This window comes from Toxotes jaculatrix, chromosome 5 (genome assembly GCF_017976425.1).
Source record: "Toxotes jaculatrix isolate fToxJac2 chromosome 5, fToxJac2.pri, whole genome shotgun sequence".
In the NCBI taxonomy this organism is placed as follows: Eukaryota; Metazoa; Chordata; class Actinopteri; family Toxotidae; genus Toxotes; species Toxotes jaculatrix.
The window spans coordinates 11,774,228-11,799,082 of NC_054398.1; the positions used below are offsets into that span (position 1 = coordinate 11,774,228).

Sequence of the window (24,855 nt, forward strand, 5' to 3'; positions counted from 1 at the left end):
TAAAAAAGAAACCAATATGTGCATTTAAAGACTGTCAAATTGTTTGTGGTTACAAATACAAAAGTTTGTTTCTGTTATATGAAGTTTCCTTTCCTGTTTTGCCACTATGTGTGTGTGTGTGTGTAAAAAGATGTCACTCATTCAAATGTAGGGATTTGCTTTTGAAATTAATTTCATTATTACTAGTGAAGACAGAACAGAAAGAGGATCAGTGAGCATCTCTTATCTATGTATCAGCCTCTTATCTATGTAAGAATAAGATCTTACATAGATAAGAGGCTGTTTCCCTGCAGTTTCCCTAAACACGAGGCATGTCATTAAAATTGATGGGAAAATACACATTACAGAACCGAATCCGTCATCCATATTAACAACTACGCAAAGTAAAGGCAGGATCCAAATCTGTGACGTCAGCAAGAGACAAAGTCGCCTCTGTGGGAGTCTGGGGGCGTGATTTACTGTGATCGTAACTGTTATTTACACAAGTTAACAGTGATTAATTGATAGGTTTCCTCTGGGATCGCTCTCTCATGGCCATGCATTTGGGCACACTTGTCTTTTTTTTTTTTTTACTTCAAGGAAACATCATCACCACTTTTTCTGTGATGATGGAGCTCTCTTGGATAACAATTAGCATAGAATCACCAGGAGACTGAAATAACTTCTGTATTATTGTAGGAATGATTTATTCATTGTGTTTAATGATACATTCCACACACCGTGTAACTCTGTACATACTGCAGCTGCTTGTGATAGAGAGCAGGCCGTGTTTGCAGTGTTTTTCCGTGGTACTTGTTTAGTGTTATGATGTTGATGCATCATGTGACTACAAAGGCTCAATCTCACAGCCAGATACAGGAAGTCACATGCCACTCATCACGGGGGCATGTTTATTTATAAAAATGACAGTGAAGAGGGACCTTCCACCCGCATCCTCGCTCAGTAGCAACTTTCTGTGTGGTCAATTGATCTTTTATAGCGAAAAAAAAAAAAAACACTGAATGATATCTGACTCCGGTGGCTGTTGATGCTAGTGTGGGTCTTCAGAGGAGACTGCAGAAGACAGAATATCAATATGTGTATTGACACAAATCACAACAACTTTCACTGCCGCTTGAAAACAGCAGAGTGAACTCTCATCTAGTATTTGAATTAGGCAGCTAACGATGGCAATTTTACATTTATATATGAGGTATATATTTATTTCCAGTTAAATATATAGTCCAGCTTTAATCTAAATGAATCTTCCTTTGAGATGTCATTTTGGTCTGGTCCTTTCAGAGCAGTAAAGTCAAAATGCCAGACTCAGTCAAACTGCTTCCAGCCACAGAGGTGTTTGGGACGTTGCCTTGTGTTTATTGACCTTCTCTGGGTGTTTTCTCACTCTCACTACTGAATACACACAGGCTAAGCACGTGACTCTTGACTGTGGTTTGCAAAAAGATTCCAAAATGACTGTGATTCAAATGTGTCTAAGGTTGCGCTCAAAGAGTAAATAACACACTGCTCACGTGTTAAAAAGGTTGAGTGTGTAGTGAGAGGATGAAATGAAGCGGACCATCTACTGTATTATCCAGTGTTGATTTTCTTCAAGTAACTTAATTCAAATAAGTAAGTTGACAGTAAAGTTGAATGTCACTCTACGGTCAGAACTTAAATCTCAGCTGATAAAATGGTCTGTTTAGGAAGCAGTGTTTGGTATGTTTGTTTGGTATCAAACTCTGGCAAGAAGACTTTTGCCAGACAGTAATGATGGTCCTGGTATTATCCTCTCCCCTCCCTTCCCTCTCCGAGTCCAATACATTCCAGTAATGCTGCACTTTACCCTTCTTGTCTACGCAGTGACAGCTGCTCACCATTATGGCGCTGCATGAGCTAATTTTAATGGCTGTCACAGGCAGCAGGAGCAAATGCAGGCCTGCCAGCGTAAACAGCGAACTGAAGCCAAGAAGGATGGGCTTCTCTGTAGAGGGTAAATGACAGGACGGGATAAAAGACCAGTTGAGGCCTTTCTGTGATTCATTTATCATCGTAAATATGCACAAACATACAGGCAATCAACCAGCCACAGCTCTGAATTATCCACTTCCACGAATAGTGAAATAAAGAAATAAAAAATCCAGAGTGCTAAATTCTCAACAATGGGGATGGATGTGCGGACGACAGGACTCAATATAACCAATGCTTCATATATACAGAGGAATTTCATGTCTTTATGGACAAACACACTCCACAAAGGAAAAACACAGCCTTTTAAATAGACAGAAGCACCGCTCACTGACAATAAATTGAGATTCTTGTTTTTGAACTACTTCAACCATCTATCCACTATGTTTAGCTTCTGTTTAGACTTATCTGCTCCCTTGCTAACTACTTTTCACGCGCTCTTAATGTGCACCCAGCCGACTTAATATGTGGACATATTATTATTATTATTATTTATTTATTTATTTATTTTTACTCAAATCATTATTTCTGTTTTGTCAAAATAGTTGAGACATTCTATAGGCTGGAGATGACTGTTCTAGAAAACACACCTAATCTCATATTTTCTGCATTTGGATAACTTAAAAAATTCTATTTTTAAAGGAGTATTAGTCTTTAATAGTGGCAAAGCTCTTAAAGTGGACTGGTGTGATAAGAAAGGTTAAATTCCAGAGTCTGGTCTAATCTTTCTGCATCATATCAGCGACTAATTAGATGCCATTAAATGAAAAGATGAGCTAAACTAAAGCAGCGCACAATTATCTGTTAACTTTGTTTTTAATAATAGCTGGCTACCTGTGCTGCATGAGCTGAAACACAATCTCGTCTGAATGAAGAAAGATGTTTTCCTAGGTCCTGTGCTCCCTTCATGGACAAGCACAAGTGTGAGTAAACACAAGAGTGTGTGGGTGGTTGGGTGCACAGTGGGTCAGAGTGGGTCAGGGTGAATGTGGGGGAGTATTCATTCATCCCCAACAATAACAACGACTGAGGCAAACTCTGCTTGGAAGCTGCTGACCGATGAGTCCTGTTACAAATTTATTACAACATCTGGCTACATAAAATTTTTCATTAAACTTTGTTTTAACATAAAGTATCACAGGGCAGTTAACCATCAACTGCACGCACTCATTATCTGCCATTCATTTGTGCAAGTTTAAAACACAAGTTCAGACTTAACAATCAACCACAGTCTGAGAGAGACTGGAAAAGAGGATTTAGACTAAAAAAAAAACTTTAAGAAACAGTAGAGGATGAAGATGACATGAGCAGGTACAGTACATATTACAGTATTAGCTGACATTGCTGTAGACATGAGGATGTCCATATTGTAACAAAGAACTGTAAGCTTACCATCTTCAGTCAGTACACTACATCATGTACCAATATAAGATTTAGACTTCAAGTAAGTTCTGAACAGATAATCATTATTTTTATTCACATTTCTGTTACTTATATACTCTGTAGAAATCTGTAAAAAGGCAAATGAAATGGTGCAGCAAAAGCAATTTTAAACACAACACAAACCATTCAAAAATAATACCCCAAATGGACAAATGTTTCCAGTTACAGGCTTGACTATTTACCCTTTTTTTTTTTGTTTTGTTTTGAAAAAGTGCACTTTCAGTAATTGCAATTTACTGTTTATAAAAGTTAAAGAGTAAGGCAACATTAATCCTTTTCCAAAATGCAAAAATAATACTCCAGTTTATGAACCGCATATTTTCTTATAAATACCATCAGAAATCTAGCAGGTAAAAGTGAGAATACTTGATGTTAGTGCGCACATTCTTCCCCTGGAGGCCAGTCGGAGATGCAACAAACCCACAGCTTCTCTGCTCACAGCCGATCGCTGATCTCTGTGCGGCCGGTCGATCAGCACTGAGACGGTTGAGTAACGGAGGCCGAGACACGGCCATCCACAGACTTGACAGCACTTAACCATTAACCTCACCATAACATTTCCCTCGATCTCTGTTTGGCACACTAACACTACAGTGGCAGATGTGTGCCGTGCCGGGCCAATCATTCACAGAGACGAGTTCCTCTGTATGTGAGAGTGTACAGACGGCCTGTAAAGTGTGCTCCTAGTGGCCGACTGAGCACATAAGGCACAGTTTGTATCTAAAAAGGCAGTGTTTGTGTCATAGAACAGGCACTATGTAAAAAACTGTGTCTTTTTGGCCTCTTGCAATTCGCCCTTAGTAGCCGTAGGTGTTCATCTGAGTACATGGATTGTTCTTAAAGCTGGAGTGAATGCATTTCTTTCTGGCTCCTACCACAAACCTGCACTCCAGAGGCCTTTTGCTGTGTCCTGTGTGGACCTAGAGCCCCTCAGTGGGCCGGGATGTGATGGTTGGGCTGAGGTGGACCCAGGAATCCGAGCCTCTGCTTGTTCTTCCTCTGCTCTGTCATCTGTAGAGGATGCAGAGAAAAAAGACATGAACCTGGTTGGAGTGGCTTTTAATTTTGCATATAGCATACAATGATATGCAAACCTGTGTGTGTGTGCTATTATGTGCTCTAGCAGGCACTTTATTATGCAAAACACAATGTTCTCACTGTGTTCACACACAATTACTTACATCTTACATTCCAGGGGGGAATATTTATCTATTCAGACTTGCAGTGCAAATAAAATGACATTCTAAATCTTTTGTCATTTCAAAAACTGCAAACAATCATTCTGACAATTTTGTTTTAATTCTAAATTTCCTTTTCAGCATTTGACTCAAGTGTTATAAAGGAGATAAATTATTTCCACAGTTGTATGCAAATCGCTTTATTTAGTGCTGTTATGATGGAAACTAAAATGTCCCTTGGAAACTTCATTACAGGACACCGTCATGTGTGGGTGTGCTATTCTGCAGAACTATGACCTGCACGATGGGTGTTGTGCAAGTGTGGGGGGAAGTTTCTGATTTCCCACAACCATCACATTTGCAGTGGTTTCAGTGCTGACGTCATAAATGAAGGCCACTGCTTCTGTAAACCATAAACTGTACAAGCAGATTAAAAGAAACTGAGCATCCTGTGCAGAACCCCAAAAACCCACACAAACAGCAGAGCACACGCATACAATCTCAGCTGCGATAGTGTGAAGTGCAGAGGTCAGACGCGGTTGTAGTGAGGGAGGAGTAGATGAAGCAGAACTTTCCTTCCAGTAAGATATAGTCTGAGTTCAAAGCTGGTGTACGACCTGCAGGCCTCCCCTTGTGACTGCAAAACTGTGGTTGGACCTCACCTAGATTTGCACAAACACACTCACATCTTGTGGTGTACGCTAAAAATGTTGCTCATCATAAAGGCGGGGTGACATCCTGGCCCCATGACTCCATATTAGTCAGTACAGACAACTAGATTAGAATAATAAATGGCCTGAAGTTGACCCAAACTACAGGTTCAGAGATAAGGCTTTGGTCATGCTCAAGGGCACTTTAACAGCTCACAAACTTGGCTGTTACAGGGGTTACATGAAGGATTCCGGCCAGCAGGGAGATGTTACAGACTTCACTGCTTGCTGAGATGGACAGAGGTTGTTGTTTTGTTTACTGGAGTGTGATCCTCCCCCAGTAGGAGCTGTTTTCACACATCTGGCAGAAGAGGAACAAGGACAGGCCTGTGACTGGAATCACATGCAGGGGAGGCAGGTGATGAGAGTGATCAGTCACACTGCAACAGCAGAACTAGTCATCCAAACAGCTAGAGGCTCACTGGCGGCTCTCAGTCGCACTCACTGCTGACGTGATAGTCACCTGTCGTGCTGCGTTCAGGAGCACCAAGGCTCTTATAGACTCATCCAGATTCCTGAACTCAGTACAGGATATCAAAATGAGACCGCAGATGTAGCCTCTTTCATGTGACCTTTTGTCCTGTGGGTGTTTTTAGGTGAAAAGGAGTGTGAAAGGACCTTACAGTCCACGTGCTACAGTCAACAGCGTACAGCTAAACAAGATGATACTATGCTATATACAAAGGAGGATTTTGGTTCGTCTTTTGCATTCAGTTCAGAACACCACAGCGCTCAGACCACATCTTTTTCCACCCCAGCATGAAAAATGGCCCAAAGAGGCACTGTACCTGTTCCTTGAGCTCAGCCAACTGGCCTGAGAGCTGAGCCACCAGAGTGACAGTGCTGTCCAGTTTCTCCTGCAGAGAGCGCATCTCATTCTGCTCATTGTCTCCCTCGCTGCTCACCAGAGACATGGCTCTCATGCGGGGGAACCACTCCAAGTTCTTCTCCTGGGAGGAGAGAGGGAGAGATGGGACACGAGAGAAACAGTGAGAAAGGTGAAAGGGATAAAAGGCTGAAATAAAGCTGACTCAGTGGGTCAGAGAGACGGCAGCAACAGTGTGTTGGCACAGACAGCGACATGGAGGATTTGCATAGACATACACAGAGCATTACAGTGCTAAAGCCAGACTGCAGCAGGAGAGTAAACTGAGAGGTACTGGTAACTGGAGACAGGCGTGGAGGTTTAATATGAATCATTACATCAGAATGAAGCTGCTCTCCATTTAGCGCTTGACAGTGTAAAATTTTTTAAGCAGCACTGCTGTCTCTTGGATACTGTTAGATAGCAATTATACACTAAATGAACAGTAACTGGCATTTTAATTCTCACTCACTCCATAAACACAGTGTCGATGTGGGGATGAGTCATCGTCGTCTATCAAGAATACAACTGGGAGTATAGTGTTATATATGTGTGTGTGTGTGTGTGTGTGTGTGTGTGTGTGTGTGTGCAGACTTGTGTTTGCAAGCTCCCATGCAAAACAGAGACATTTAGTTTATTTTCTGTTTTTCCTTCCAGTGCAGTGGACAGAGCAAATCTTTTGCAGTAATGTCATGTGAAAACAACGAGCAAAACAAACCTATAGCATTATGTAATGGACTTAAGTGCGTCTGTGTTTGTACATGTGTGGGTGTGTGTATTGCTGGAGTGCAAGTGCATGGATATGTACATAGCAGACCATGAGCGAGATTGTGTGTTTTACAACACACATGCTCTAGTGCATCTCTGAAAGTGAGACAGGTTTCACAGAGACAGACTGCCATCAGATGATCTTATGTAATATTCCTTTGCCAGTTCTTCTGATAAAAATTACTTAAAAGGTGCTGAGAGTGGGATTTGACTGGCACCACATTAAGTCCAGTAGGAGGAGTGAGGTATTCTCCCACCTACTCTTACATAAGAATAGACTGGAGGTATGGAGAAACTGATCAGAGTGTGAGACGCCGAGGACAGACAAGAGGACAAGAGGCGAGTGGTGTCTGAGGATGCAGGGGAATGTGGGGTGTGTGGGTTATTTGTTTTTGTTTCTTTAATTAATGAGTTTATCACACTTTGCCGAGTGAGACATTAAATGGCCATAACATATCGTGGCATTCCCACTCCAAATTAAATCCAAAAATCCAAAATCATGAACAGGACCAAGAAACTAAATTAAAAAAGCAAAAATGCTTTTATTGTCTACTCCAAAACTTCAAGTCATTATTACGTAATGACTACCACTGACAAAACCTTGTTTTAATTCTAAAGTTTCAATCAGTCCAAAGCTGGTAAACTGTTTTAAATTGAAAACACACACAGACATTCTGTTTTTGGCTATAAAATGCCAAAAAACACACCATATTCAATAATTTATACCATATGTAAAATAAGAATAGGAAGACACAGCAAAACTGCCCTTTCCAGTAATTTGTGGATAAAAAGACAAGAATAAAAGTTGATTGACACAACAGCAGCTCTGTAATGTTCACTTCACACTTTCTTAGATCTTTTTTTTTCACTAGCAGGGCAAAATATGTATGTATGGAAAGAAACAAAGGCTTTTCTGTTACCTAAATCAACAGGGTTTATCCTCAGAGCAGCCATGTGAGGACATCTCAAACTCAAATTGTATGTTCAAGACTTTAGCTCATAATCCATCAGTTTCATCTGCACTTTGTCAGGCTCAGCATGTGCTTTGATCTTAACACTAACATGCTAACTTTAACATGTTAACATCTGCATATTTAGCATGCAAAACTTAGCACCAGTCCCTGCAAAGTGTTAATAATTAACACGTTACCACGTTAGCATGTTAACATGGCAACATTTAGCCTTTAGCTCAAAGTTCAGAGACTAGAAATGGGGAAGCAAAGAGGTCCCATGAGGCAGGCATGTGAGGAGTAGAGGAAGGTGTGTAGACTAGCTGAAGACATTTGCACAGTGCTCGCTGTTACCAGGTTGCTTTCTGAGTATTTGCACATTATAAAATCACGTCACTCTTCTTTAATTTTAGATTTTTTATTAGGTGTTCTACCCGACCACTTTTACAACGACATATTTAGACCCTCTTTACACTGAAAAAAAGTGCAACCGTATGTGTTTTGTGAGTTTAAGTGACGATGATTAATTAGCCCTTTTATAGATATCAAATGTAAAGTACATGTATACACGCACACTAGACTCAGATTACTCTGGGAAAAAAAGGTACTAGTTTTTTGTTCTTGTTATTAACACTTTAACAAATTTCCCTTTTGACTTGAATCCATTGTTGACCTCAGGGGCAGCAGTTAGGCCGATCATGACGGCAGAGTTACACAGTATGAATTCAGTCATTCTGTAGGAGCTTGTGTGAAACTCCTGGGCTAATTTGGGCCTCTGGCATCAAGGGGCCCTTAAAAAGAATAGTTTCCTTTCTCACTATAAAAACAGAGCAAAGGCTCTGTGAGCTCAGAGACAAAGCTTCAGTATCACTGAAAGTGAGCACTATCTCATGCTTGTTTCACCAAGTCATCCAAATCTGATGGATTAAGTAACCTCAAAGATTCAATAAAGAGACCTAAGAGACTTTATTACGGGTGAATACAATATCCCATTTGAATATACATTCACTCACGTTGGTCGAAGTATCATTTCTAGATTAATTAGATAAAGTTAACGGTGACTGTACAGAATCTGAATAATTCCAAAATGTCTTTTTCCTGTTCATTAGACTGTGCACTAGTGTGCTGTGCTGTGCTGTCTGAATGAGTCAGGCTTTAGTGTTGCTTCACTGATCCATTTAAACACCTCAGTGAGCGTGAATTTACAGACATTCATGTGCTTCTCGCTCTGCTGCCATCACCATACAGCCAGCGTGCTTCACCACATGCATTTACATACTGTACTTCAGCTGTGCAGAACTACAACACAAACCAGAACAGTCAGGTTGGTGTTTTTAAAGAGACTGTGGCCACAGCCTCAGATTTCAGGCACCACAATCAAAGTCCAGCAAGGCTAAAAAGTTAGTGCTGTTAATTGTCTTAACTACTTCTGCTACTACTTGAAAATGTCCCAAATGTATTATCAATGAACACTTATTACATTCACCCATCACTTTGTTTTTGAGTGACAATACAATAATCCATTTCCTGGGTGTGCTCTCAAACCTGCTGTAATTATATGCACTTACATAACTACTTGATTCAAGCCAATCTCCTTTAAACCCTCACTAACAGTGCAATTTAGTAAAATTGGTGGTCGTAACCCATTAAATGATCAACAGAAAATAGTTTAGAGTTATTTATTAACTATAACACCAGATGATTACTGTTTCTAAAATGTGAGGCGTTTCTTGCGTTTCTCCTTTTTTTTTAAATTTAAAATTCTCCTCTGCTGGTCAAGAAAAATAAGATGTCTGAGGACATAACAAAGGGCTGTGATAACTTAAGTTAAAATTAAATGTAAGCAGTTAAAGTTAAATTAAATTAATTATGAAATGTGCGTTAGGTGTGATATTCTCATCATACCTCAAGAAAAACTGTCTATTTAAAATCACATAAACATCACTGTAGCTCTCTGTATTTTTAGTTGACCTAATATGTGCTGCACTTTCGTCAAGGATTTAAACTAAAACAGTGGAGTTCCAGCTGTTGAATGGCATAGCTGCACAATACTTGTAATCAACAACCTCAAAGATACAGAGGAGAGTCAAGAGATACAATGACACAGCACACACAAATAGAGTGCACGAGACAAGTCTGCAGATAATATCACTTACCACAGTTACAAGACAGACACACACACACACACATACTCACACACACACAGACAAGTTCCTCAGCTGAGCCACAGACCTACTACATCTCATATAACAAAATCTGACCATCTGACCTCTGCCCTCACTTTACATCACAAGTGCAGGCTCCTTCTCTGTCCAGCCATCTCTGGCTGCTTTTGTTACTGACAACATGTCACATGTGTGGTGTAAAGTAAATGAAGGGTTCATGATGTGATGGTGACTGATGGTGATGTGTGTGTGTGTGTGTGTGTGTGTGTGTGTGTGTGTGTGTGTGTGTGTGTGTGTGTGTGTGTGTGTGTGTGAGAGAGAGAGAGAGAGAGAGAGAGAGAGAGAGAGAGAGAGAGAGAGGAGAGCACGTGCCAGGCAAGGCTGAGCTATTAGCAGGCCACTTGAGATGGGTTATGTAACAGCGTTGTGGCTGCTGCAGTACCTGCTGGGCCTGTAGTCGCTGTCATAATTTTACACACAAACACCCGCACACTGATTCACATCCACATGCACAACACAGCAGCAGAACAGATACTCAGTGTAACACGATCCGACTCTTTTGCTTGGCACCACATCACTCTATCCTACCCAACCATATGCACTCATTATTAGTCTGAGTCTGCATGTGTGTGTGTGTGTGTGTGTGCGTGTGTGCGAGGTCATTGAGTTTCAGCTCTTTTCCAACAAGGGGAGGGAAGGGCAGAGTTTTAATCAGTCCGGGAGCTTCATGTTGTCAAGTTGTCACCCCAAAACTGTAGCGCAGTGGTGCAGGAGATTAAATTAAAAGATGGAGCTTAACAAGTGGAGCCCTGTTCTGCAGACTGACACTTACAGTATTCCTACCTAAACACCAAGTGAAGCCCTACTCTGGTCTGCGGTGCAGAGAGAACAGATGGAGCAGGCTGCACCAGAGATCAACATCATGGACTCCTCTACTTTATAATTTAGCTGTTTTTCCATTGCTGCCTCTGTCCTTGTCTGTAACCTACTGCGTGTGAGCAGGTTAAGGTCTTGCTTAAAGGAGGACTCTAGTGAGTTAGTATTACACTTCCATGAAGTTCCTTGAAATACAAACTTTCTTTCTTTAATTAGCTTTTACAAATAGATTAAATAGATTCTTTTTGCATCTGGCGAGCCTGCTCTGCTTTTTTGTCAGTGTGGAGGCATTTTTTTTATGAGGTGGGACTTCCATAAAATTGCCTAACCAAAGACAGATTAAGAATTTGTTGAAGTAATTTATTTTGCACTTCATTTCTGCTAGGTGCCATTGTTTTGTTTATACTCCATACCATGTGACCATAATTTAAAATCAGTTTTTTAAAAATCTGAAAAAGCAGCAAAGGCAGAGATATACTGACTTTTAAGCACAGAAGCTGAAACTTTCCCACAGACATATTTCAGTTACTCCCTTCCTGCATGGTAAACACATGCCTGTCAAGCTCCTTGTCACACAGGCTTTCTGTTATAAATTTGTGGTCACCAAATCCAAGACTTAGAGACGATAAGATATGATGTTAAAGGTAACGTAGCTGGAAAATAACGTGAACTCTCAGAGAGGAAATGCAGAGACTCGATGGGTCTAAAACCAAATTAAACTTACTCTGTGAATATCTAGTGGTTGCTGTGTATGTTAGGTGTATCTATACTGTACATATGCAGTGAATACACATTTTAAAGGACCAGTGTGTAGGATTTAGTGGCATCTAGCGCTGAGGTTTCACACTGCAACCGACTGAATACCCCTCCCCTCACCCCTCCCTTCCCAAGCGTGAGGGAGAACCTATGGTAGCCTTCAGGTAAGGTAATGTGAGAGGCCTTGTCTAGATCCAGTGTTTGGTTGGTCCATTCTGAGCTACTGTAGAAACATGGTGATGCGACATGGCGGGCTCTGTGGAAGAGGCTCTGCTGCCTCATTCTAAGCTAACAAAAACCCAAAGATTCTTAGTTTCAGGTGATTACACACTAATGAAAACACAATTATGAATATATGCCCTCCTAAATCCTACATACATACAAGTTTCTTCTATAATTTTCTTATTTAAATGTTCTTTGTTTTGACCACAAGCCAAAACGCACTGGCCTGACAATAAAGGCCAGGTCCTTTAATCTTAATTTTAATTTATTATAACCTAGTAACTTATTAGTTATTTTATGAGACTCATGAAAGAATCTAGTTTTTATAAAACACATAGGTGCGACATGAAGAAACAAAATTGACATAAAAAGTTGTTTTAGCCACAGTCTGCTACCCTCCTGTGTGTGTTTCTGCTCTGCAGCATATTAGGAGGTGTTAATATAAATTCCTGACTCATCATTACCTCATCACACAGCAATACCTTGGCCTGGCATCAGAAAACCGACCTGTTGGGAGACCTGCTGATGAATATTAATTCAATGTCTGTCACCTGTTTGTTATGCAAATTGATCATTATAATGCTGCCATTCTTATGCCCATCACGGCCGAATGTTAATCACAAAATGTGCAATTGTGCTCAGAGGCTTCATATGAATCCATTAACCGAACGGCAACACCTTTAGTTGCCCTTACATCCTTCAACTTCTTGTCTGTGTGTCAGTGTAGCAAGTTGGTGCATTGATGATAATGGACCTGGACTGGGTTTAATTACTATTTAACCACACTGTGTCCCAGCAGGTTAGGAGCTCTGCATAGTAAAGCGTACCTACAGTAGGCACAGAGACCCATCTCTCTCTCCAGCAGTGAGGGGGAAGGAGAATAAATTGGGATGCTCGGCACAGGCCTAGAGGCTCAGTCTCATTTTTCAATCCTTCGTCTGCTGTGGAGGCAGACGCTTCTCTAGCACACTGCCGAAGTCTGCTCACTAAGGAAGGCTGCACAACTTTAAGACTCCAACACTAAGACATCTGTATGCTGGCTGGTACAGCTCGCCAGCAAAATATGAATCAGCATCTGAAATGAATCTATTTGTTTGTCCATATGTTCCATAATGAACAAAATCCTTCAGCCCTGGGTGTGTTTATGTGCTTGTGTGCCAACTTAAAAAAAACTGCCGTTTCAAATTCTAAATTATTTCACTATAGTATAGCAATTTAGCAAACATTGCAAAAACAAAATAAATGATGGATGATAAAGCAGCTTGTATAATCCAACTTTTAAGGTGATTAAAAAGTAGTTAGTGACTACTTCCTGTGAGTGTCCTGAATGTGTGTTTGGTCTACTGACCGCGATCATCTGAGCCACGTAGCTCTCAGGGCCAGTGTACTCGGTTGGATCCTTCACCCTCACCAGAACCAGGAAGTAAAGGTAGTGCCACATGCTGTGCTCAGATTTGATGTGCTCCTCAAAGGACACCGTCTTGTTGTCAAATTTGTCCCTTTCCAAACCTGCAAAATATTACCTCTATTTATATATACAGTTTTGTCACTTCACAGTCATTTGGATACTGTACTGGGTGAACCACACAGCTGTACGCACCACAGATGAAACAGGTGGTTTTCAGGATCTCCTCCTTCCTTTGTTTCTCACTCCTCAGGTCAGCGAAGGTGTCGATGATAACACCAAAGATGAGGTTGAGAACGATGATGATGACGACGAAGAAGAACAGAAGGTCGTACACTACTCGCGCAGCAAACAGAGGCTCCTGGATGGTCCAGTTGCAGGTAAAATATGGTGAAAATGCATCATGTTAAACAGAAGCTTGGCAGAGCACAAATGCCAGTCATGTGTAGTTCAAGCCAAACAGATATTAAGGATTAAAAATGCTATAATAAGTGAACACACCAATTAATTTGTTCATTTTGAATTTTCTTACCTCTTTGGAGGGTCTCCTGAGAATGTCTCCCACACCTCCTCCATTACGCAGCCCCTGGTTCATCACTGTGACTATACACATGAGCAGGGTGTCGCACACTCGCTCTATCGTATCTTCATCTATAACAAGACACACACACACAGAACATGTCAGTGGCAAGTGACCAACAACAAAACAAACAACAAAGCACAGAAGCCATTAAGATTTAAAAAAAAAAAAAAAAAAAAAAAAGAGAGAGAGAAAAATGCATCAGGACATTAGGTGACATAACTGAATGGACTGTAGTGGCAGCTTAGTATCTATATTTGTGTAACAGCAAAAGAACATCCAGTAGTAAATCAATATCCAACAAGCCAAAAATTACACAAGATTGGTCTGACACAAGTGAACACACCATACATCTGGACTTCTTATTTTTCTTAACAGCAGTGTCTCTGTTTCATTACTCTGTTCTCTTTGATGACCAACGAATCAATAAGCTTCATATGACGCTCATAACTACAAGTTCTGATCTCATTTTCTATATTATTAATCTAAATTTAACAGAGGTCGATTAAATTTAATTGAACTAAGAGTGTGTGAAAGATTTAAAGAAAACTCAAGCTCAAGTTCAGGAAAAACAAATTTCTTTATTATTCAAATACAATCTGACCTAATTCAAAAAAGGATAATCCAGCTGACTTTTTATATATAGATATATATAGATAGATAGATAGATAGATAGATAGATAGATAGATAGATAGATAGATAGATAGATAGATAGATAGATAGACAGATCAAATGGATGTCCTCACCTCCTTTGCCTTCTCAAATGTGAGGATAAAACAGAAAGAAATAAAAGAGCTATAACCTATGAAGAAATGTAATATATTATTTATATCACATATGAAATGTACATTGCTGTAAATAGGAAATAGCATGCACAGCATGACTGCTGAGGAGAAAGAGGAGGTGAGCGATGTGGATGAAATCACGTGTGTGCCCCTATAGTGCAGGTGATCCATGGAGACGCAAGAGAACAAACAGGAGTGTGAGTCACCCACTCTGCCTCATCAAGTTTCTTTGTGTGCATGCCTCTCAGTGTGTATGTGTGTGAAACAGTGTATGACAGTGCGTGTGCATGTCTCAGTGTGTGTGTGTGTGTGTGTGTGTGTGAGTAACCTTTCAGGCACTGACTACTGCCAGAAAGGTCACATTCACACCCACAAACTGCAAAATCTTAAAATGTGTCATCTAAACAGTGATTTTCATAATGTGTAGGTTGCAAAGCACAATAAAGTAAAAATAAAAACAAGACAGAAATGAAAATTACTAATTTTTATTCAGTTTATTTCAAGTTAATCATAAAACTTACCAGGTACAGATCTGGGTGTTGAGACAGGGCAGCTATCTTTTGTGCATGTGTCAGGAACTGCACTGTTACTCAGTAAATCCCTTTTTCCTACAAAGATAAAAAGTGGTAAATTATGTGTAGTTGAGTGACGATAAATGCACTGAGAATTTACAGATGGAAGGAGATGATTAAATTGTGTTCTAGCATTAAAACTTCTTCCCGATAATTCTCATCAGCAGCAGTAAAATCAGCAAGAAAGATATAGACAGACATTATGTAAACTGAGGCAGCAGCTGCTGGGTGGGCGGTGAAGTGTTGCTGAAAAAACCTGAACAAATCATTTGCACACCGGCAAAGCCCTGAGCAGCAGAGGAGCTGTATATGAGTGCGATCAGCTCAGGCACACAGGCAGAGGGAGAACTGTACACACGGGCCAGAGTGTCACCAAAAGGGCCTTCCTTCCTGACGGGCTGGAGGACAGAGGGCAGGGCAGGGAATCAAGAGGCAGAGGAAGCAGAAGAAGAAGAGTGGAGGGGACAGGAGGGCTGAGATGGGGCGCAGGGGTCACAGGCCCGAGGAGGCAGCGGTGTGGACGGAGTGCTCCTCAGCTTTGATGGAGCTTCGGTTGTGTCTCAGCACACCCCTCAGCTAACAGACAGACAGGCGTGAGCCCAGCTGGTTACATAACCCACCACTGCTCTGCTGTGTCTGCTGTGCTCTATTCAGCAAAACACAGGATGGCGCGGCCACCAGGTTATGCAACAGGTGCACATGTGCTGGCAGGTTGTCTTCCTGACCGCCGGAGCACTGTGCCGTTGGAGCTCATTAACACACCCACACTCTCCACAGTGTTTTCAAAACATGTGTCTGAGTATGTATATACAGGATGCTGTACATAGTCTACATTTTTTTATCTGGAGATTGTATATATGTAAACACTGAACTTACAGTTTTTATTAAGAAATTGCAAACCAAAAGGATTTGAATGAACCACTTGTGCAAGTGATTCATTCTGAGTCAAAGAATTCTTTTGATTATAGGCTTAATAGAGCCAAAGTAACTGTACAAAACATTAAAGTTGTTTGATTTATGTAACTGCCCTGTCTGCCCGTCTGTTTCAGTTATCTTTACTTTTGCTGGTGGTTTGAAACTCAATAATGACGTACCAAAGGAACACACATGTAAATCTGCGCACTTGTATGTAAATCTGATCTAGGACATTTTAGCTTAACTAAGGTTAAATTCAGGAGAAACTCAGGACATTGCAATTACATGGTCAGCATCTAAGACCCCTAGGACACCAGGACACCCCGTGAATGACAAACTGTCAGTTTGCTACAATAGGAAACAAGCGACACCTCAGGTAAAATCTACTTTAGGTTGTAGAAATTTGTCAGTAGCGCACCAGAATAATGATTAAGTGTCTTATAATAGTTTAAGGAGTTCAGACCTGGTACAGGAAGACGGTCCACCTCCATGCGGAAGTCGTCCTTGAGGAACAGGAAACCAATGATAGAGAAGAAATAGACAAGAAAGATGGCCAGGACGGCCGTCAGAATGATGGAGCGGCCATTCCTCGTCACACTCTTTATCACGTTGAGCAGTGTCTCCTCTCGGATCACCAGGTCGAACAGCTGTGGAAGATCAACATCAGTGAGTCACCGGCAAATTGGTTAATTCAGACTGTTCTTGCACATCAGTCTCAAAGTACTGGAAGTGAAATGTGTAAGAGATTTCTTACCAAAAAGCTGTAGAAGAACTCGTGCACAAAGAGGCCCAGGACACAGATGATAGCATAGCCCAGATGGTAGATAAAGAGCATGTCCATAACAACTGCTTTGTAGCCTCGAGTGAACGTCCCCTGGTTTCCCACAAAACTTACAAGGAAGATGAGTTTGTTGAACAGCTGAAAGAGAAGATAAAAATAAAAAGATGTAAACCGCTTTGATGTATAAAGAGGCAAGAACTGACATATCCTTTTACAACACTGGATCAAATCTTCCTTTACTTACATTGACTGCACCCAGCAACAACAGAGCAGGACCGAGGCCCATTGTGTAGATGGCACGTAAAATAAGGGACACAAGGAAGAACAGGATGCCCCGCGGCTTGGGTAAGATGGGAAGTAATGCTGTGAACACCGCCAGTGCCACCCACAGGAAGATATTCCAGTACGAGGACAAGGTGCCTGGACAGAAGAGTGAAATATCAATCAAGGAACTGCACATCAGTGCTCTGAAACGTTGTGGCATTTCTCTAATGAATTATTCACCTGAGCAAAGAGCTTAACTTAGCACAACACAGTCAGAGGCAACACTTTAAAATGTCAAACAGTGGTCTGCAGGGACCGTCAACTTCATCTCTCAAAACAACCGTCTCTTCTTCAGTTCACGCCGTAGATCACCAAAGTGAAGCTCACGATTATTTAGGAAACTGCAGCGTGGTGATGATTTATTGATGAAAGATGCTTTCAGGAAAATACTTCAACACTGATCAGTAAGACAACAGAACCACATACGTGGTCACATTCTAGTGAAGCTTAAACCGTTTGATCGCCCCATGACATTTTGCTCCCATCTGCGTCAGAGCTTTAAAACTCCCAATATATGACTGATACGGCGAGTAGTGTGATTCATTTTACAAAACCTGAATGCAATCTCGCAACACTCGAGATATTGTAAATGCCATGTAAAGAACTGAAGAGGGAGAGTAGGAAAAAGTAATATATGCTGCTTTAAGTCTCTGCACTCCCACACAGGTATTTTCACTTAGCCCGACTGACTGATTAGACCTCAGGGTGAAGATGCTCAAAGCTATGCAGGCAACTACAAGAGGTCACCAGTCTCAATATACAGTACCAATACCACACAGATGTTTGAAGTCTGAGTTGTCTGCACTCAGCAGGTGCAACTGGAGAGTGAGGGAGATTTCAGTGAAGCATGTTTTGTTCACACCTACAGTAAACTGTCCTGAACAGAAGTCTCATCAAACAAGTAGGTGAAAACATCTGTGTGGGTGACCCACAAGTGTGTAGGGCCTTTAAATAAATTCAAACCTCTGGTGACATAGAGCAGACATTTTCAAATGCAAACACACAGTAAAACAGACCACAAAGAAAAAAAAAGAACAATGTATTGTTGTTTGAATTATTTAATCTAAAGGCTGGCAGTCAGTTTCAGCCAAGCTCCACACTATCAGTACTGTCCCGATTAGGTAGCAGTGTTAGTGTGGCTGTCTTAGACTTACTGTATAGTTGTTTTAGTACACCTCAGTTTAAAGCCTGAAGGCATGCGTAGAGACTAGACACTGATTTCCAGAATGTCTGCCATTAAGCTGGGCTACAGACAAAGTCAGAGTAAGCACCTTATGTCTCTCTCAAATTGTGAAAAATAATGGCAGATAAAGAAACAGTGATTTTAAAGAAGAATGTACTGTACTGTTTTTGTTTGTGAAACTCAAAATTCTTTTGTGATGTTATTGATTTGACTTTGCCTGTAAATGAAAGGTGATCATAGGTGTTGAGGAGTTTTATTTTTAGTTTTGTTTTTCATCTGTGAAGTTTGTGATGTAGACCAAAACACAAATAATTTTGTCTCCACATGGATGTATTGATTATTAGATGGTCTTATTTGGGAAACCAAATGATTTTGGTGAAGAATTACATTCACCTACAGGCCACCTAATTTAAACCATAGGTCCATCTATCGGTTTGACAAGTAAAAAAGACACACACACACACACACACACACACAGGGGCTTGAGTCAGCAAGAGACTTACAGTATGTTGACAGGAATCTACAGCTCTACCGAGAATGAACAATACCTGTCTGTCTAGCAGAGCCCAGACTAGCCTCAGCCTCATGGACACGTCAAGCATGTCCTGGTGAGGACACTCTTGCTCACATCTGTCCATGAATGACAAGCCAGTCTCAAGCCAGCACATTACACAGATCATTTCTAGTAGCAAATAATAATAAAAAAAATCAGTTCTCACCCTCATCTCCATCATCACCAAATGGATAGAATACAGCCACAGCGATGTTGAGCAGGCAGGCCAGGTAGAAGGAGATGCTCCCCCAAAGAGAGATGTGGCGTGAGAACCAAAACAGAGCCTTATTTTCTGCACAAACAGAATAGGAAACTTACATTAAGTACAGGGACACAAACTCAGCACACACAAACACACAAAATCGCTGCAGGCCCCTTCAATTCATTGTGGAAATAACAATAACCAGACAGTCTGGATGATGATCATGATTTACCATCCTGCAGCCTGTTTCTGCAGCCACCATCATTATTTTCTGAACTCTGGATTCAGAAAGTAAAGACTTACTGCGGATTTTCTTCTGCCACCTCATCTCATTGTAGAGGTTGTCAAACTGCTGGAAGAAGTCGTTAACCTTGCTACCCTGGTCGTCTCTCTCGGTAGTGGTGAACACCCGCATCTTGGACTCCTCGGTGAGGTACTCACAGATGTTTGGGACCGGGAACACTATCTGCTCCATGCTGCGGTCATGACGCACAATCTGGAAAACAGATATTCAGTATATCCTCATTACAGCTTATTGTGTATTTTATTATAAAACTGACTTAGAGGACAAAGGCACGAAGTATTGGTGCGGCTTACCTCTATTTGAGCTGTGTGGTTGGCATAGTAATGAAGAGCGTCATCCTTCTCATTGTCGGGGTCCACCCCTGACCCCTGCCCCAACCCCAAACCTGGCCTCAGGCTCTGCTGCAAGATCTTGTTGTGCCGGGCCAGCTAGGATCCAAAAAGAAAACACCTCATTTATTTCAGCATGAACGTGCAAGGAGCTTTGAATCATGAGGAAAACTCAATCCATACGTGACTAAAGATCACAAAGCATTTAGAGGATAACCATAATGTTACTGTGAGTCATAATTTCATCCTGCTAATGATTCCCAAGCTCAATCACAACATTGTGCAACACAGGGCTTTAAATTGAACAATTTCAAAGTTTGAGATCAAAGTTTATGTTAAATGTGTGCCAACGTATACTGGGGGAACACATTTATAACATGTGGCAATAGCGATGTCTGTTGTGCAACAGTTTCTTCTTCTTTTTTTTTAACTGTAATTATTTCTTTTGAATATATAATTGGCAAAACAGGTTTTTTTTTTCCCCAGCTGTTCTCTTTCAGCTGTTCCCTGTCAGGGGGTCACCACAGTGAATCATCCAAAACAATTCACATGCTCCAAATTTGGCACGTTGTTTTACGCTGGATGCCCTTCCTGACGCATGGCAAAACATATAATTTTTGTAATTTTGTTCCTGTAAGTCCTATGTTTGCCTGTGATGTACAGTACTTTACTGTTTGTTACTGCTTTTATGATCTGCTGCTTATCATTCACTCTTGTTTATTTACTTGCTCATAATTTATTTCTTATCCCACACACAGAATACAATGAATATCTTCAAAAAGCATTCTTGATAAGTATGTTTGTGTGTCCATAGTGGATGTGTATGTACGTGTGTGCGTTTGCATTTTTATACTCTGAGGTCAAAAAGAAGTCAACTGTGGAACAGCTAAAAAAAAATCCTTGTCATGATGAAACTAGTCTGGTTGTTCGGACAAAAATACCCTGTCTGACACTTGGCTCTAAAGAAGCAGAAGTGAAAACCCGCTAGACTTGGTCTGCCCCCTTCAAATGACAACTGTAGAAAATGGCCGACACGCATCAGATGCACACACATTCACATTACAACTACTTTCTCAATGGCACAACACACCTGTCTCATGTCTTTACTGTTGGTACCCTGGTAAACCACATTTATTTAATTGTACAGTGACTAACTGCCTCAGTGAACACTTGCAGTCAACCTGTCTGCAGAACCAGTGTCACATCCTGAAAACTAATTTAAGTAAACTGGCAGAGCGGTTCATTCACAGAAGAGCAGTCTCCCACAAACATCTGCACACACGACACTTTAATAAGAGCATGCATGTGGACAATTACACACACACACACACACACACACACACACACACACACACACACACACACACACACACACACACACACACACACACACACACACACACACACACACACAAACACAAACACACACAAGCTCCTGCAGTGTTAGGACCTGAGGGGAGTAGAAGGTCAGACAGACAGAGAGGAAAGGCTGTAAAGCCTCAGTCACAGACAAAAACAAGCTCAGGCACTTTCATTACCTGGTGAGCCAGGATGTAAATGTTGTGTCCGACGTCTCTAGGCTTGATCTGGTCTCCAACACTGTCCCCGTTCTCCTCACTCTCCAGACCCTGGATGTAGGCTTCCTTCATCACATCCACCTGCAGCACAAAAGTTATGAAAAGTCACTGTTCTGTAGAGCGTGTTCACTTGAAAAGATGTAATCTCTAGACATCCTTACACACTCACACTTACCAGTTCGGTGGGTCTCATCTTGTAGAGAATCTTCTCTGCGTTCTCACTGTCATGACGGCTCTCCATGATAGCCAGTAGGAGCTTGGAAGCATTGTTCTACAACAAAAGGTACCACTAATGAGCTCAGATAAGATCACCAGTAATTCAGGAACTGATGATTTGACGGATGTAATTTGTACTAGAATCACACCATTTTGTAATTTGATTAATTTTAAAAGTTATAAGATTGAAAACATCTGCAGTTGAACAGCTAAACTTAACAAACATGAGTCATCAGAAGGAAAAAGGAAGTAAATAACAATTATAAGTCTCCGTTCATTCATTAACCAATGATATTTTTGCTATAATGCTCTTTTAAACATTGGGAGATTTGGTAAAACTATCTCCAGTTATCTTGTTCACTGTCTCTAACACTATAGGTAACAAGTGCTATAAGGCAAATCATAAGCATTGCTATAGTATAGTAAGGGCTGCTAATGACTGCTAATGGCTGCGTGTCAAAGCGATCAGCCTCCCAGGGATCTCAGAGACACCTGCTGCTTACCTTAAGCACCAGCACCAGGTCCAGGCGATGCTTCCCCAGGGGGTTGATGGGGTTGACAATCAGTGCTATAATAATGTCAATGCCATTTGACTCGTGCTTGGCTATACAGGTCTGGAAAATTAAGAGGGGTATTGTTAGAGTCATAGCACGAAAACAAAGAATTCATCAGAAGACGACATGTCTGTGCTTGACAAGTTATGCATCATGTATTACCTTGTAAACTATCCACTAAACTAAGCCTACTGTCCACCCTAAACTAACCACTCCTCCCCATACCTGGTTTTCATGGCAGGGTCCTTGGCAGTACTCTGTGATTGTTTCCAGGGTTTGGCGAACCAGATCCACATTACTCTCGTTTATATAAAGGCCAAGCAGCCCGAGGCCTCCAGTGGTGCTTCCACAAATACAGTCCAAGAACTGAAGAGTCTCACACACCAGATTGTAGTTAGTCTTGTTGTTCTGGTTACGCAGAAAGTTCTGGATTCAGAGCAGAGAAACAACAGTCAATCAGCAGTCAGTTTAACAGTAGCTGGACTTTAAGGGTCTTACTCTCAATCACAGAAGAGTGCCAGCACCTGCAGGTCTGAATTGTGGTTCTCACAGAGCAGCTGTAGGTAACGTAGGATGGGTTTCATGATGGTGATGGCTGGGCTCATCTGAGTTTCTTCTAAAGCCTCCTCGGGCCCCACCATCTCACTGTTCTGGCCAAGGCCCTCGAGGTCTGGATCCAACTCCTTCCTGAAGGCACAGAAGGCCTTTGAGGTCACTGAGGAGGCCTCCTTCAGCTGCCCTCGCATGTCTTCCCTCATATGAAGCCCTGAGTCTTTCCCTACAGCGCAGTATGCAGAGAGAAATAAAGAAGCAAGCATCAATTAATTCATTATTGCACATTACAGTTTCGTTTTGAAGAAGATGGGTCTCAGTGGATGAAACATGCAGAACCAGTTTGCAAGAACTCATCAATGTCATTCTGCACTAAGACATTCTGGACATATTAAAGAAAGAAATTCAGAGACCCCCCTCAACAAGTGGGCAAATATTGAGTGGGGTTCTGTAGCATGAAAGCATTCAATCTTGATACAATGGTCTTTTGATAGGCTTGTGATGTGGGCCGTCACATGGCCTCTGACATGTGACTGCAGGAGTTGGGAACAAGAGTCTGCACAGAGGTCAGCAGAGCAACAAAGATCATTTTGGATTTATCCACCACTATTGTTTAAAGTCAAGGCCGAGCTGAACATCAGGACCACACATACTGTGAAAGCATTAAGATTTTCAAGTGTATGTTGGAGCTAAGTTTGTGGCTTTTCACTCACTCCAGGCCTGTTTCTATGGAAATGCTTGACTGTGCTCGGGACATGACCTGTATGAGTCAGTGTGTCGCTTTTAAATGCTCATCTCTAGGTACCTTTGACATTATTATCCAGTGGGTTCACTTTAAATAAACCTTACTTACTTGCTTGCTTTCACTTCCAGTTTGACACAGTGGTTTGCTGCATGTTCCAGACAGGTGGAGGAGGTGACTAATGTTTTCTGGTCATGCTCAGGACTGAAGCCAAAGAGCCATGGTGTGTTGGGTATAATTTCAGTACAGATAGGTCAAAATGCATCATTAGTTGACAGTACCTTTTTTGAACCGGATGCTATTGAGGTCACTGTCATCGTCCCTTTTTCTGCAGCTGAGCTCAAACATGTTGACAGACACAGTGGCTCGAATCTCTTGCTGGGCCAAACGCATGCGGTCGTAGAAAACCTTGAAGAACCTCTCAGACTTCTTTTGCTTGTACAGTTGGGAGTAAAAGGAGTTCTAAATGGGAGGCAGAACAGTGATGAGTTTAAATCTCCAAAATCTGCATCTGTGATTATTTACGTACATGTTCTGGGTTTAGCCACTAAATGTGGAGAGAAATAAATGATATGAGTGACTGTGTAGCCTACCTGTATCTGTGTGTTTCCACCCTGGAGAAGGGCAATGCCCAGCAGGATGCTCTCCTCAAACACCCGGTCATTCTTGGTGTTAACAATAAGGTCAATAACCAGCTCTGATGCCCCAACGTTGTCCAGCAGACACTGGATCTCCACCATATTGCTGCCTGGCTTGTCAGAGTCCAGCATGGGAGAACTTCCTACAGAGAATTTAATTTGAACATTTTAGATAATTGTGCTTCAAAGAGATACACCTGCAGACATTACTGATTTTTTATTCTAATAACTATATTCCACGACTGCCTGGACTGTATATATTTATGTGGTGCTTTAAATCGGACTAAAGCAATTCCTAAAGTCTGCCAGCAACTGTCAATCAGCACTTTTCCTAAGAAGCAGAATGTTGTCATGTAAGCTGCTGTTGTTTCCTCTGCAGTGAGTAGTTATTGCAGTGTCTACTGGGTTTATTTGGGGTTCTCAGTACCTCCAGATGACGGTTTGACAAAGCCGCCAGATGAGCTGTTTCCACTCCCAAGCTCTGACTTGCAGAGAAGCTTTTGATTTCCAAAGTAGCGTGTAAGGAGAATCTTTCTTAACTCATTTCCCTGTGGAGACAGAAATCATAATGTTAAATCCATATCACAGTCTGAGAGAGCAGCAGCCTCAAAGTAGGAAATTTCACAATTTATCACATTTCAAAAAGTAGAATCTTGTGAGACATAGCCATAAAGATAATGCCACAATGAAGGACACATTAACAAATGCCCCATCCAAGAGAGTATCTGTGGTGAGGGTGAGGTATATTGACTGGCAAGAAAT

At 41.4% G+C, this 24,855-nt stretch overlaps 1 protein-coding gene across 1 annotated transcript in view; it reads right to left on the bottom strand.

The window, feature by feature from the left end:
* Positions 1–3,512: 3,512 nt before the first annotated feature.
* The window catches only part of itpr2 (inositol 1,4,5-trisphosphate receptor, type 2), a 55,276-nt gene continuing 33,933 nt past the window's right edge, over positions 3,513–24,855 (bottom strand). Inside the window, exons 38-57 of the mRNA XM_041037490.1 lie at positions 24,521–24,641; positions 24,049–24,236; positions 23,737–23,917; positions 22,686–22,939; positions 22,387–22,587; positions 22,111–22,221; positions 21,567–21,662; positions 21,353–21,472; positions 19,779–19,913; positions 19,485–19,677; positions 19,146–19,271; positions 17,164–17,339; positions 16,893–17,057; positions 16,602–16,785; positions 15,173–15,259; positions 13,818–13,936; positions 13,481–13,646; positions 13,229–13,389; positions 6,067–6,228; positions 3,513–4,401 (exon numbers count right to left, since the gene is read on the bottom strand). Coding sequence (XP_040893424.1) covers positions 4,321–4,401; positions 6,067–6,228; positions 13,229–13,389; positions 13,481–13,646; positions 13,818–13,936; positions 15,173–15,259; positions 16,602–16,785; positions 16,893–17,057; positions 17,164–17,339; positions 19,146–19,271; positions 19,485–19,677; positions 19,779–19,913; positions 21,353–21,472; positions 21,567–21,662; positions 22,111–22,221; positions 22,387–22,587; positions 22,686–22,939; positions 23,737–23,917; positions 24,049–24,236; positions 24,521–24,641 — 3,027 coding nt within the window. The 3' untranslated portion in view covers positions 3,513–4,320. The remainder of the gene's footprint in view (positions 4,402–6,066; positions 6,229–13,228; positions 13,390–13,480; positions 13,647–13,817; positions 13,937–15,172; positions 15,260–16,601; positions 16,786–16,892; positions 17,058–17,163; positions 17,340–19,145; positions 19,272–19,484; positions 19,678–19,778; positions 19,914–21,352; positions 21,473–21,566; positions 21,663–22,110; positions 22,222–22,386; positions 22,588–22,685; positions 22,940–23,736; positions 23,918–24,048; positions 24,237–24,520; positions 24,642–24,855) is intronic.